This window comes from Tiliqua scincoides, chromosome 8, assembly GCF_035046505.1.
Source record: "Tiliqua scincoides isolate rTilSci1 chromosome 8, rTilSci1.hap2, whole genome shotgun sequence".
NCBI lineage: Eukaryota > Metazoa > Chordata > Lepidosauria > Squamata > Scincidae > Tiliqua > Tiliqua scincoides.
Genome location: NC_089828.1, coordinates 29,725,216 through 29,737,399, shown reverse-complemented (window position 1 = coordinate 29,737,399; position 12,184 = coordinate 29,725,216). Strand labels below are relative to the sequence as shown.

Here is a 12,184-nt window from a genome sequence, read left to right as displayed (position 1 = left end):
AAACCCTAGCATCTCTACCTTAAAAGGATTTTGGCTGGGAAAGATATCTCTCTGCTTGAGACCTTGGAGAATTACTGCACTAGGTGATGCATCAGCCTTGATGAAAAAACTTGGGGGAGGGAATGACCACCTAGGCAAGCAGATCCCCAGAGCAGGAGTCAGGAGGATGAGCATCCAAACAGCCTACACCATGCAGGCATTTAGGACCATACTTGGGCCATGCCACTCCCTCTCTCTCTTTCAGTGGTGTCTGCTGAAGTAGAAATGACTGCCTATGCTCTGCTGACATACACGGTGCTGGGAGATGTGGCATCTGCACTGCCAGTGGTCAAGTGGCTGTCTCAGCAGAGGAATGCACTTGGGGGCTTCTCCTCCACCCAGGTGAGTCTTTGCAAGGGAGAGCCAATTCTACCCCTACCTAACCAGGGGGAAAAAAGTTCTGGTAAGCAACTTCATATATTCATATACCATCATAGGGATATGGTTCCACCAGCCTTTTGGAGGCATGGTTCAATTTTGGAGAAGAACCACAGGGAAGCGTGGTTTCCCTTTTGTGTTTCTGGGCATTCCTATAGTCCTGTGGAAGGGAAGACAAGAGCCTGGAAGTAGTAGCCTGGAAGAAGGAACTGAATCAACAGCCCTGTGACCTGGCATTTGGTATGGGGCTATTATATCTTTGACACTCTTTCTCTTTCATTTCTCCAAATGGCAGGACACTTGTGTGGCCCTCCAAGCTCTGGCTGAGTATGCCATCCTGTCCTATATTGGTGGAGTCAACCTTACCATTTCCTTGGCCTCTACCAACTTGGACTACCAAGAGACCTTTGAGTTGAACAAAGCCAACAAGAAACTCCTGCAGACTGCAGTGGTAAAAGGGCCTCTGTGTTTTGCATTCCCCGCAATGTGCTGCTGCTGTTGATTTTAGGTTATAAATTTACTAGCGTTGCAATGTTTATTTATATTAATTGATTAAAAACAAAATGACTGCAAAGGATCTCCAATTAACTGGTCAGCAGATTTAAAGCACAATTTTGCTGTTTTGAATACATGTAATTATAAAAAACAACAGATGTATGAAAAAGAAAATGCTTGCTATGACATGCATGCAACTTCTAAGAACAACGTGATTTCTTTTTTCTTTTAGAATTGTGTTCCCCCTTCTGCAGATTTAATAATTAGTTAAATTGATTACTTCATTAGTCAGCTTAAGCTGTTTTTTCTGGTGGTAGCCCCAAAATGTACAAGAGGTCCAGTGTGTCCCTTTCTCCACAGATACCCTCCATTCCCACAGGACTGTTTGTGAGCGCCAAGGGGGAAGGCTGCTGCCTCCTTCAGGTAGGGACTTGGGAAACTGCCCACTTCTCCCTTTCTTGTTGCCTGCTTCTCACATGTGGACAGGAGGAGATTCTTCCTGTGAAAAGAGAAGCTGATGCTCAATTCCACTCCTCCCCCTACTTGGCAGATCGATGTTACTTACAACGTCCCTGACCCTGTGGCCAAGCCGGCTTTCCAGCTGCTGGTGAATCTTCAAGAACCTAAGCCAAAGAGACACCGGCGAGCCCCTCGCCCACCCAAGCCCCTCTCCCCAGATGAGAACCGCTCTGAAGCTTCCCACCGGGACCGGGCACTGGGAGATGACGATGACCCTGCTTCTGACCAAGACCACCAGGAGTACAAAGTCATTGTGGAGGCATGCATGAGGTAGTGCTAGTCAAGTCAGTATTCATGTGCAGAATCTCATCCCCTCTGTCACCAAACTTCAACTAGCCTCATCTTTCCCCACCCCTAGCCTAGCAAGGGAGCAGGGAGGCTTGACAGCTGCCACTTCCTGTGGAATGAGCTTCTGAAGAGAGGAGGAAGCTCTCGGGCAGAATCCTTTTTAGTTCTGGATCCATTTCCTGAAGACAGATGAGCAGCTATTTCTGAAGAGTCCCATCCCTTCACTCCCTTTTGCCTTCACTCCTTAATTACTTAGGTGGATGTTATGGCAAGACAATGTTGCAGTTCTTGACTGGAAAAAAGCAGGAAGGCACTTAATGAATGGAAAAACTTCCTCAGAATTTCTAACTGAAGGGATGTCCACAGGAACACATTGTCTGATTATTCTGTGTGAAATAATATTCTGTGTGAGAGATCAATGCACTTTACACTTTTCAAAATATAAGAGAACAATTTCCTTCCCCACAAAACATGCAATCTCAAAATCTGAAAGTTTAAATTTCAATCTAAAATTCATAAGGGAGGGGAATGGAGGCAAGGATAAACAAAGGAAGAATATATATTTATTTCTGTTCGCCCAAGTGTGGGTTTTATTCCAGTAGTATTAGATCCTGCATGACCAGCTAACCTTTCTCTCTATCTGTCTATCTGGATTGAGGCTTGAACTCAGTCATTTGTTCTTTTTTTCTCCTCCCTGTTTGTTTCCTTGGGAAGGTGGCTGCACTCTGGGTCCTCCAACATGGCTGTCCTAGAGGTGCCTTTGTTCTCAGGCTTCCAAGCAGACATTGAGAGCCTGGAGCAGGTAAGGGTAATTCGGTTATACCTCTTTCCAGACCCCACAAACTGTTCTTTGAAGGGAAAGTAGGAAGAGTTGTACTATATTGGAAAAGGGATGCAGTTGTCATGAGGTTTCATAGCAACTTTAGAGTCCTTGTGGAGGATAGGAAAATCTTTGCCTTTGCACTGCCGAAAAGATCCATGTTCTAAGCCCTTAACCTGGAGCCATTTCTCAATCACCAGTACCAAGTTCTGAATTCCTACATGTTCATCTGGTTGAGACAGTCTAACAAAAACATAATATAAATTAAAACACACACGCGAGTGCTGAACAGATTAAAGATATGGGCCATCTACAACAATTAAAATCCACCAAAGACTTCAGTAAATAAAGTGGTTTTCACATTGTCTTTGTTTTTGGAAATTACATGCCCAGATATACATGTTTTGGAATGTAAAGCTTTGTGATATTGTTTTCTGCTCTGAAATAATTGTCCTGTTAAAAATATAAAATAAATATTTTACCACCCAAGCAATCATTCCTGCTAAGCTGGGCCCTTTGCTTCTCTTGCAGCTACTCATGAACAAACAGATTGGCCTGAAGAGATATGAGATGGATGGCAGAAAAGTTCTGTTTTATTTTGATGAGGTAGATCTGTGATGGGTGGTGATAGAGCTGTTGCTTGATAAGACCTTGAATGATCCCAGTTTATCTTTCCAGTCTAACTCCTGAAAAAGGCAAAGGGTTAAAGTGCCCTTTGTTGAGATAACTTCCTTTCCCAGGAGATGAGAGTCCACTTAAATGCCATTCCTATGCTTACAATTCTCTGCATAGGATTCTCTGCTGCCATCTGCTCCCATCCCCGCTGGACCTGATTCTCCCCTTGTTCCGCTCTCCCTCTGTCCAGATACACCTTCTCCCGCCTTCCTCCCACTCTCCCCCTGCCCCAAAAAGCCTCACTGCTGGCTGACGGCCCACTGGCCACTCCAGTCCGGCATCAGCTTGGCACTGAGACTCAGTGCGGACTGGCACAGAGTATCTCCTGCTGGTGGGAAAGTGCTGTACAGCACTTTTATGGCACCCAGTGCTCATGGTGTGAGCGTACCATGAGCTCTGGGCTCAATAGGATTGGGCCCCAAGTTTTGTTAGATCCAGCCTCTTGACCTGCAGCAAATATGTCCACCCGTCCCCACCACAGTCAGCCCCTTAAACCCTATTGCATATCCCCAGAAGGAGCAAAGAGCTATCCTGATGGCTTCAAGCTAGTCAGCCAGACTCCATACTGCTGAGGAAGGCTAATAATATCATCAAGCACTTCAGGGGAAAATTCTCCCAGGCCCTCAATGTGGTAACTGGTTAAATCCTGGGGATGAAGCAGATAAGTTTCTGAACCAGAAGTATGCCCAGTGCCAATCCACCCACCTCCCCAAACACAGCCTGTCTCTGACCCTTCCCTGGTGCTGTTGTTTGTGTCTCCATGAGAATGGGGTGGTGCTCCCCATCATTCACCACAATACATTCAAGTGGTATTAATGACCTCACTGAACTATTCACACCTGCAGATTCCAAGCCAGTGCATGACTTGTGTCAAGTTTGTGGCCTTCCGGGAATACATCGTAGGGAAGACAGCCCCTGTTCCCATCAAGGTGTATGACTATTATGAGCCAGGTAAGGGCCTGCACCTCCACTGCCATCACTGCCAGCTAGTTACTAAGTACCAGTCACATGGCTCCTAAAACTGTGCCCTCCTTTCATTGTGCTCTGTAGCTTTTGAAGCCACACGCTTCTACAATGTGAGTGAAAACAGCCCCCTGGCCCGCGAGCTCTGTGATGGTCCCATGTGCAATGAAGTGGAGAGCTCAGCCAGCCACTGGGTTGGTGAGTCATACGGCGGCACCTAGCTGGTGGACTAATCAAGAATGTGAACTGTAGGAAATCTTTTTCTGTCTGTTTTTCTCTTACAGCCAGGCCTTGTGAGGTTTTTGTTGCTCCCCCTGGAAGTACCTGCCAGTCAGCTAGGCTGAGGGTCAACATGGGATTATTTGGTAATGAGGAATCTGTTCACAAGTACCAACTGTAATGTGTAGTGAGGTTGGTCATTGCTCTCAACCATGAACTACATGCTCTTCTTAACCATGTTTGGCCAGGCTTGAACTACAGGGGGGCAAGTGGGACTTAGTCCCTTACCTTTTGTGTTGGCCCCCTTAGCTACCAGTTCTAGAAAATTGAGAGGAACTGATTTGGCTAAAACTGGAGGAGTTGAAGAGTGGTGCTTTCATGAAAGCTTGCTTTCTCACATAGTGTTAGCTCTGGTTAGTGGCTCTTCTTCTTGTTCTCCATTTTATCCCCAGCTCCCCAGTTACTCCAACAACTCCTTACTACTGAAAATATTTTTTGTAAGAACAAGCCCCTGAAACCAGGGACACATGCATCCTTCCCTTCCTCTCCCTGACCCACTCACCCTGTTGTCCTTGCAGGCTTTGTCCACACTGGGCCTTGCAACAGTGTCTTTGGCTGCCTGGATGATGGGTATTTTGAGCAGTGCATGTGCTCACGGGACTGTGGCTACGATGGGGAGCCTGTGTGTGGCTCAGATGGGCTTGTCTACCAGAACCACTGCCAGATGGAGGTGGCTGCCTGTAGGAACAACACCCGGATTGAGCAGGTCCCCATGGCACAGTGCACAGTGGGTAAGGCCTCTTCTAATGCACACAACTATGCAAAGTTGGGCAGGAATGTGGAGGAATTACTCATTTGATAATGTGGAAGCACATTGAGAGATGCAATAGTTGACTATCACATTACTTCCTTTTTGCAGCCAGGAACTCTCCGGAAGATAGAGAGTCTCATTTCCATAGCCTTGAATTGCCTGGTGGGGGACAGCAGATGCCAACAGGTAAAGTTCAGTTCTGTTGACCTAAGGCAGGGGTCTCTAAACCTTTTGGCCAAAGGGCCATATCAAATATCTGGCATGGTGTTGGAGGCTGGAAAAATAAATTTTAAATATAAAATTTAAATAAATACATTAGAAAGCCTCAGGCCTTCGGAAGGCCCAAAAAGTCACTTCTAGTTTTTCAGGAAAACCAGGAAGTGATGCTTTTAGGCTTTTAGAAGGCATTCTGAAGGGAAGTGTGTGGTGTCCCTGACCCTCAGAACACCCTCTAGATGCAACTGGAGCACAGTTTCGGTCACATTCTGATGAGCAGGCTAGATGCTTGCAGGGGACCAGAGGTTTTCCACGGGCTGGATAAAGGCTCTCCATGGGCTACATCTGGCCCCCAGGCCAGGTTTGCAGACACCTGACCTAAGGCAATATAAAACACTTGGGCTGGATCTGATCAAAGGGTTGTTTTATCCAGCATCCTGTTTCCAACAGGTCAACTGGTTGTACCAGTGAGAAGTCCTCAAGCAGGCCATGATGGCAACAGCTCTCTCCCCTTCAGTTTGCCTTACCCCCAGTAGCTGGCATTCAAATGTAGATGGCTTCTTAACAGAGGTTCCATCCTTTGTTATGGTTACTAGACCTTGCCTTGATAGACCTTGTCTTCTCCATTAATTTCTCTAATACCCATTTAAAGTCCTCTTAAGCCACTGACCATACTAATCTTAGCAGTAAGTTCCGTAAGTCTGCATTGTATGGAGGAGGACTGTTCTTTGTCCTAAATCTACAGCCAGCCACTTTCATTGAATGATATCCAGTTCTAGTATGATAAGAGAAGGAGCTACACTACCCCCTTTTCCATACTGCATAATGCCATAGAGGTGTTTGAAAATGATGTAATTTATTTTACTTAGAGGTAAGCCCATTGTGTTCAGTAAAACTTAGGCTATAATCCTATCTTTCTCACCGGAAACAAACTCCTCTATTCATAAGCCTTTCTCATGTCTTGCCTTCTCCTGCACTTATTATTTTCTGGAACTAAAAAGCCCCAAATGTTCTAGCCTTGCCTTGGTAAGGCGAGTTTTTGTTTTCACATCTGAGCCCTAGCTCTGGGTGTTTTCTCAGTACCTCCCAATTTTGCCAAGGGGACTGCATTTCAGAAATGGTTGCATCAACACTACCTGTTTGATTCTGGTCAGTGGCCTTGGCATGAGAGATGATGCAGATTTACCCCAAGAGGTTTCCAATGTGATGTGCTAGCATGAGTTTGGGACATGTGGACATGCCACTTCAAATTATTTTGCCACTGCTTAATTAAAACGTTAATCTTAATTATCCCAAGTGTTCCTGGTTGAGGAAAAAATCTGTGGGGTTTATGGCAAGTGAGACTGCTACCTTCTCTCTCCTGTTCTGTCTCTCTCTCATTTGCCACACTGATATAGGCCCCACACTTCCACTGGACTTCTCCTACTACTCCTATGAGTATGAGGTAGACCCCTATGCCTCTGAAGGGGATACTTTTGAGTTGACAACAGCAAGCAGCACCGCTGCACAAGACAGCGATGGTCTCCCTGGAGCTGCTATGACCACCGGGGCATGAATGGTAAGAGAGAGGTTACCTGTGACTTATGTGTAAGATTGACAGTGTCTGCTCCTTTCATTCTTCCAAGATGATGTTCCTTCTTTCTCTCCTTTAGACACTGCTCCCGCCGATCTGACACAAGCAGCCCCGTGAGGAGTCCAGCTTGTTTGTTCCAATACATCTTGCTGCCAAATGAAGGTGGTGTCCAGGGGCTTTTGTCCTCCTAACTTCTGGGGAAGACCTCAGCGCAGTCTTTTCTGATCCTCTCCCTCGGTCTTGCACACATTCGCAGTGAGCTTTCTTGCCAGGTCACAAATGGAGCTGAAGTTCAGGCTCTTTTTCTGGAATTGCACATACTTCAAACTGGTTCCTGCAAGTAAGGGAGCTAGTTCTGCTGTCTCCCTAACCCAGACATTTTTCTGTCTCTGCTTCTGCCTTTTAATCTCTGTGTGTTTTTACTGCAAAATCCAGCCACACCTACTGCTGGAGGGGCCACAGCCCCATTTCCCAAGGCCACAACCCCCAACTGAGAGCAGAGACTGACTCTGTTCATCTCTATGACTAGATGAGTTCTCCGTTTCCAAGGCTGCCATGAAAATGGTTGAGGTGTTAGGACCTGAGTTGGGCCATTTGACATGACACTGAGGGTGTCCTCTTGTCTATTTCCACCTTATGAATTGCCCTTTTTTCCATAAAAGCAGGCCCTCGTTCTTTGCAGCAAACAGTGCTAGTGAATTTCTCTCTCTCTCTCTCATGCACTCATGCACCTGGACAGCTGAGGTGCCTCTTACATTGCACTGTTTTTCTCTCTTGACGCAGCTGCCTTTTTAGTGCATAAACTTTTTCCCTGTAAAGTGCTTTTAAATTATCAAAGCTATGAGTGAGGGCAAAATAAGCTGAAGTTCTGCAGGGATAATGCATGACCTTTTTCTTAAACAAAACAGGGAAGCTGTTTCAAGGGTCTCAACTCTGGAAGCTTAGTCCCTTCCATTCACTGTTTCTCTTTCCTCCCTGTAAGGGCAGCTGTGCCAGCCTCGACTGAGAATATTCAGAATCACTGCTGTGCTGGTATTTATTTTAAATCAACCATTGTGTTCCTCTGCAGTAACCATTAAGTGGAACTGGTTAGCTGTAGGATGCCTTCTCCTCTAACCTACACAGGCATCCATTGGCAGTCACCTTCCTGCTGGTGTATGTTTAACTCCTGTCTGCTGTCCAGTGGGCATCTGTTATTGGCTGTTGTCCATTTAGGCTGCACCTTGCACTGTGAGGAGGGAAGCTCACCTCTGGTTCTGTGGCAGTCCTGCCTCTACTAGCCCAGTCTGATAGAACCACAAAGCTAAAAAGCTGAACTGTGGTTTGCTTTCCTGTTCCATACGATTCCTTAGTATGAATGACAGTTGGGAAAGTTGGGTGGGGTGGGAGAAAAAGTTTGATTTAGATACTGATAAATATTTTATTAAAAACTGATTTCTAAAAGAATAGTACCTTGTTTTACTTTTCCCTAAGAGTTGCTGTTAGACTTTCAGGGGGAAGGATGGCAGAAGCCAAACAAAAACAGCATGTGAGCACAGGAAGCATAGAGGGGCTAACGCAGCACCAACCTGAATTCTGAAAGCCTGGCCTACACTGGTAGAGCCTAGCCTCTCTCCCCCCCCCCCACATCTCTATGGTGAAAGGAACTGCTGTAATAGATTATTTCACCAATTAGCATTAGTAACAGGGCATTCCTGAAGCAAAGTGGGGAGAGGTCCCCCACCCAGCCTTACCAGTGCTACCTATCCTGCAAAACATTATTTTATGTCTGCCTCCCCCCTTGGATTTGTAAGTTAGGCCAGAAAAGAAACCCACCCATCTACCTGGAGATGACCTTCCTCATAGGAGCACATGCTTTGTGAGACGGTCCACCAATGAAGAGAGACAGTTGTGAAGGTTCTGATACAAGATACCTTTATCAATGATGGAGGAGAGAACTAGGGAGTTCAGCAAGAGGAAAGCAAAATCTCCAGCCTCAGCCAGGGTGGGGGAAAGTCACCCCAAGGAGTACTCTCCACATTCTATTCAATCAGCTTGGTCTCCCATGGTGCAAAGGGAAAATAGTAGGTTATAACTCCAAGAACTGGCAGGGGAGGGGGAACTACACACAATAACAGATGACAACTTCTTTCCTGGCCTGAATCTCAACTCGGGGAGGGAAGAGGAAGAGATCCCAGGTTCAGTACTTGGCAACATCTCTGATAGTGCTGGCAGACCCGTTTGAAACATCCTGGAAAGCCACTGCCCATTAGTGTACACAACATCAAGCTTGAGTTAAAAATGGCCCAACTCTGTATAAAAGCAGCTTCTTATATTTATGAAAAGCTGCAGCTCCATCTTCTCTGTTATTCCAGGGTCTGAAAGCACTTGGTATACTGAAGCCTTTTTCCACCAGTGGAATGCAATTCAGGCCCAGGCAGAACATCCATTCTTCCCTTTAGGACTGCTGAGGTCAACCCTGTTGGAACCTTCTACCAAAAAAAGGGCAGAGAGGTGGTTTGTAATGAACCCAGGTCATCTCCTCAGATTCCCTCTTCCAGCATATGGCGTATGTGAGACTAGCTAATATCTTTTCCACCCAGCCACTAACGTTCTTTCACAGGCCTTTCAGACATAGTATAGGTTTCAATGCAAACTGAGTTTTCATTGGCCAGCAGAGACTGCTGCCAGAAGATTCCATGTTGATCCTCTCAACCAAAATTTTAATGCTATTAAAAAAAAAATATCTCAAGCAGAAGTGGTGAGATTTCCCATTCACAGAAATAACGAACTAGAAACAAACTGCTCTTTATACCAGCTGTCCCTACAAGGCCAACCTTCAGTGTGAATCCCAACCATTGCAAGAGGGTAAGGGGCTATACCAGTACCTACTGCTTACTGTCATTGTCAGAAGCCAAAACATGCACCCATGAACAGTGCCGGAGAAGTAGCACCCAGACACCTGGTCCAAATAAACACAGCTCCATTCTGAGCTAGAGTAGCTCAAAGCAACCCTGAGAAGCTTGGATTCAACCTCCCATTTCCTGCCCCAGTCACTTAAACCTTTGGGGGGGGGGGCAAGGTGGCACTCCTGGTCTTCCTCCCTCTGCAGGCACCACTGAGGAGAAAATATCTGTCAGTGACAATCTTAGCCCTGGCAGAAGGAGACAAAGAAAAAAGACCAACAAGCCCAGCTTCTCCAGAGCCCCCAACTTAACTGGCAGCTCTAACCTATTACAAAGAGGCTTGAAATGAGTCTAACAAGGGAAGTGTGGAGTTGTCACCCAGCCCTGACTTGGACCCTCCTAACAAGCCAGGGAAGCAGCAGATCTGCCCAGAAACTCTTAGCTTTTGACTGTTTGTTTTGGTTCCATAGCTACCATGACCAGCTTTATGAAACTTGCATGGGCAGGTCTGTGATTCTGCTGTGAGACTGCAGAAAAAGGGGCATTAAATGGCATCCACAACCTTCAATAAGTTTTTGAGAACTAGAGAGTTTCTTGAAAAAAGTACAGGTTTCAGCCTTTGCATCATTCCAAAAATACCCTTGGTGGATTGTACCTGTTGAGAGTCCTAAAAGAGGTGCTAAGTTTTCCACAACTTCCTAGGTCTTTCTCAAGCGAACTTAATTCTCAAATGAATCTGATTTCCCAGATCTTTCCTGCTTAAGACAGAAGATCAGCCAGGCACCTGGGCAGGCACCTTAAGTTTCCTGCTTAAGAAACTTAAGATCAGCCAGGCACCTGAGCAGGCTTTCTGAACATGGGCCAGCAAAAGACAATTACAAATATCCCCAGTGGCACCAACATTCTCTGATGCAGCAGCAAGAGGAAGGGAGCATAGAATCTTCCTGCCACTAGATAGAAATGCACCCCCCACTTTTATTTATTTGGACCAGCTAGTAGTGACCACCCTGAGTATACATGGGAACAAGGCAAGGAAGAGTCTCACCAGGGAAAAGAGAGAAAACAAATGAAGACTTTCAGTAAATGTTTCTTTTCCAACTGTTCAGACTTGTTTGTACCAAAGTTCTAATGAACGTGTGCAAAATGCTTCCCCATGATAGCAGTGCATTTCTGAGCTCTTACCGTAACTTGTATGGTACACATGTGGCTCACAGGACACAAAGCTATCATGAGAGCATGTGCTCACTACATTACTACTTAGTGGAACACTTCGGCATTGTGTGTGTGTGCATGAGACTACACTATAGGTGCCCAGCATGATTTCATTAGTATTGCCTTCACAGGAGATGGATAAATGTTGCTCTCATTCAGCAATACTATTCTGACTCTGAAATGGTCAACCTGCAATGTGAAAAAAACTAATTTATATCCCAAGCTACATACATTGTGTAGAGGTTTTCCTGTTTATTTTTTTAAGGGGTGAGCTTTTAATTTCCCCCTTTTCTAATGCAGCTGGATTCTCACACCTACTGCAAGACAGTCATGGGTAAGATTCTTGGTGGGCTGCAGCATACTGGCATTCCCCCATCCTCAGTTCAAGCAATGAGACTGTCAGTGACAAACTGTGCCATCAGTCTCAAGTCACTCATTTGACTTCTGGCTATCTCAGAACAGACCATGCATAGAAGAAAACCAGAGTGAGGCTTTTCAGCCTGAATGGGACTGGAGGTACAGGGCAGGCTGGCTGGCCTTGCCTGTTGCGGCCTCCTGTTTCAGAGATATGTGTCATCCTTGCCAAAGCATAGCTTCAATAGGTTGTAGTCAAGAGGCTGTAGGGAATAGCTGCACAAAGCAGTCCATAAAGAATTCAAATTTGGAGGGCAAATGGTAACAAGGCAAGAGCTAACAGAAGGAAGGTCAAGCTGGGGAAGAAATGCTATTCTCCACCCTTCTATAAGAGTTCCAGACCTGCTGGTGCTCATCATGGTGAGAGAGTCAAAAAAGTGCTCTCTCTGTACCAGCTGCTGCTCTTCCTGGAAGGGACTTTCTAGTCCTCCAGACTTGAGCACCCAACAGGCAGGCTGGGTCCAGGCTGCAAGTTTGCCAGCTAGACTTTCACACCTTTCTTTCTGGATTCAGGTGATTTCCCTAACTGCACCTGACAACTACACTACAGTCAGTCACTAGGAAATAAAAACAAATGTGAGAATCCCTGCGTTTTAAAATTAATATTTTATTTTACTTGATGTGCAAATAAATATTTTTTAAAAACTACATTCAAAGAGTTGGCAAAGCAAATACAA

General features: G+C 45.7%; 1 protein-coding gene across 1 annotated transcript in view; it reads left to right on the top strand.

Annotated features, from left to right (window-relative positions):
* CPAMD8 (C3 and PZP like alpha-2-macroglobulin domain containing 8) overlaps positions 1 to 8,396 on the top strand; it is a 56,526-nt gene extending 48,130 nt beyond the window's left edge. The window contains exons 32-43 of the mRNA XM_066636288.1: positions 245 to 381; positions 713 to 868; positions 1,273 to 1,335; positions 1,463 to 1,701; positions 2,434 to 2,521; positions 3,071 to 3,145; positions 4,060 to 4,165; positions 4,265 to 4,375; positions 4,975 to 5,187; positions 5,316 to 5,393; positions 6,821 to 6,981; positions 7,076 to 8,396. Of these exons, the coding sequence (XP_066492385.1) occupies positions 245 to 381; positions 713 to 868; positions 1,273 to 1,335; positions 1,463 to 1,701; positions 2,434 to 2,521; positions 3,071 to 3,145; positions 4,060 to 4,165; positions 4,265 to 4,375; positions 4,975 to 5,187; positions 5,316 to 5,393; positions 6,821 to 6,978 (1,424 nt within the window). The 3' untranslated portion in view covers positions 6,979 to 6,981; positions 7,076 to 8,396. The remainder of the gene's footprint in view (positions 1 to 244; positions 382 to 712; positions 869 to 1,272; positions 1,336 to 1,462; positions 1,702 to 2,433; positions 2,522 to 3,070; positions 3,146 to 4,059; positions 4,166 to 4,264; positions 4,376 to 4,974; positions 5,188 to 5,315; positions 5,394 to 6,820; positions 6,982 to 7,075) is intronic.
* The last annotated feature ends 3,788 nt before the right edge of the window (positions 8,397 to 12,184 follow it).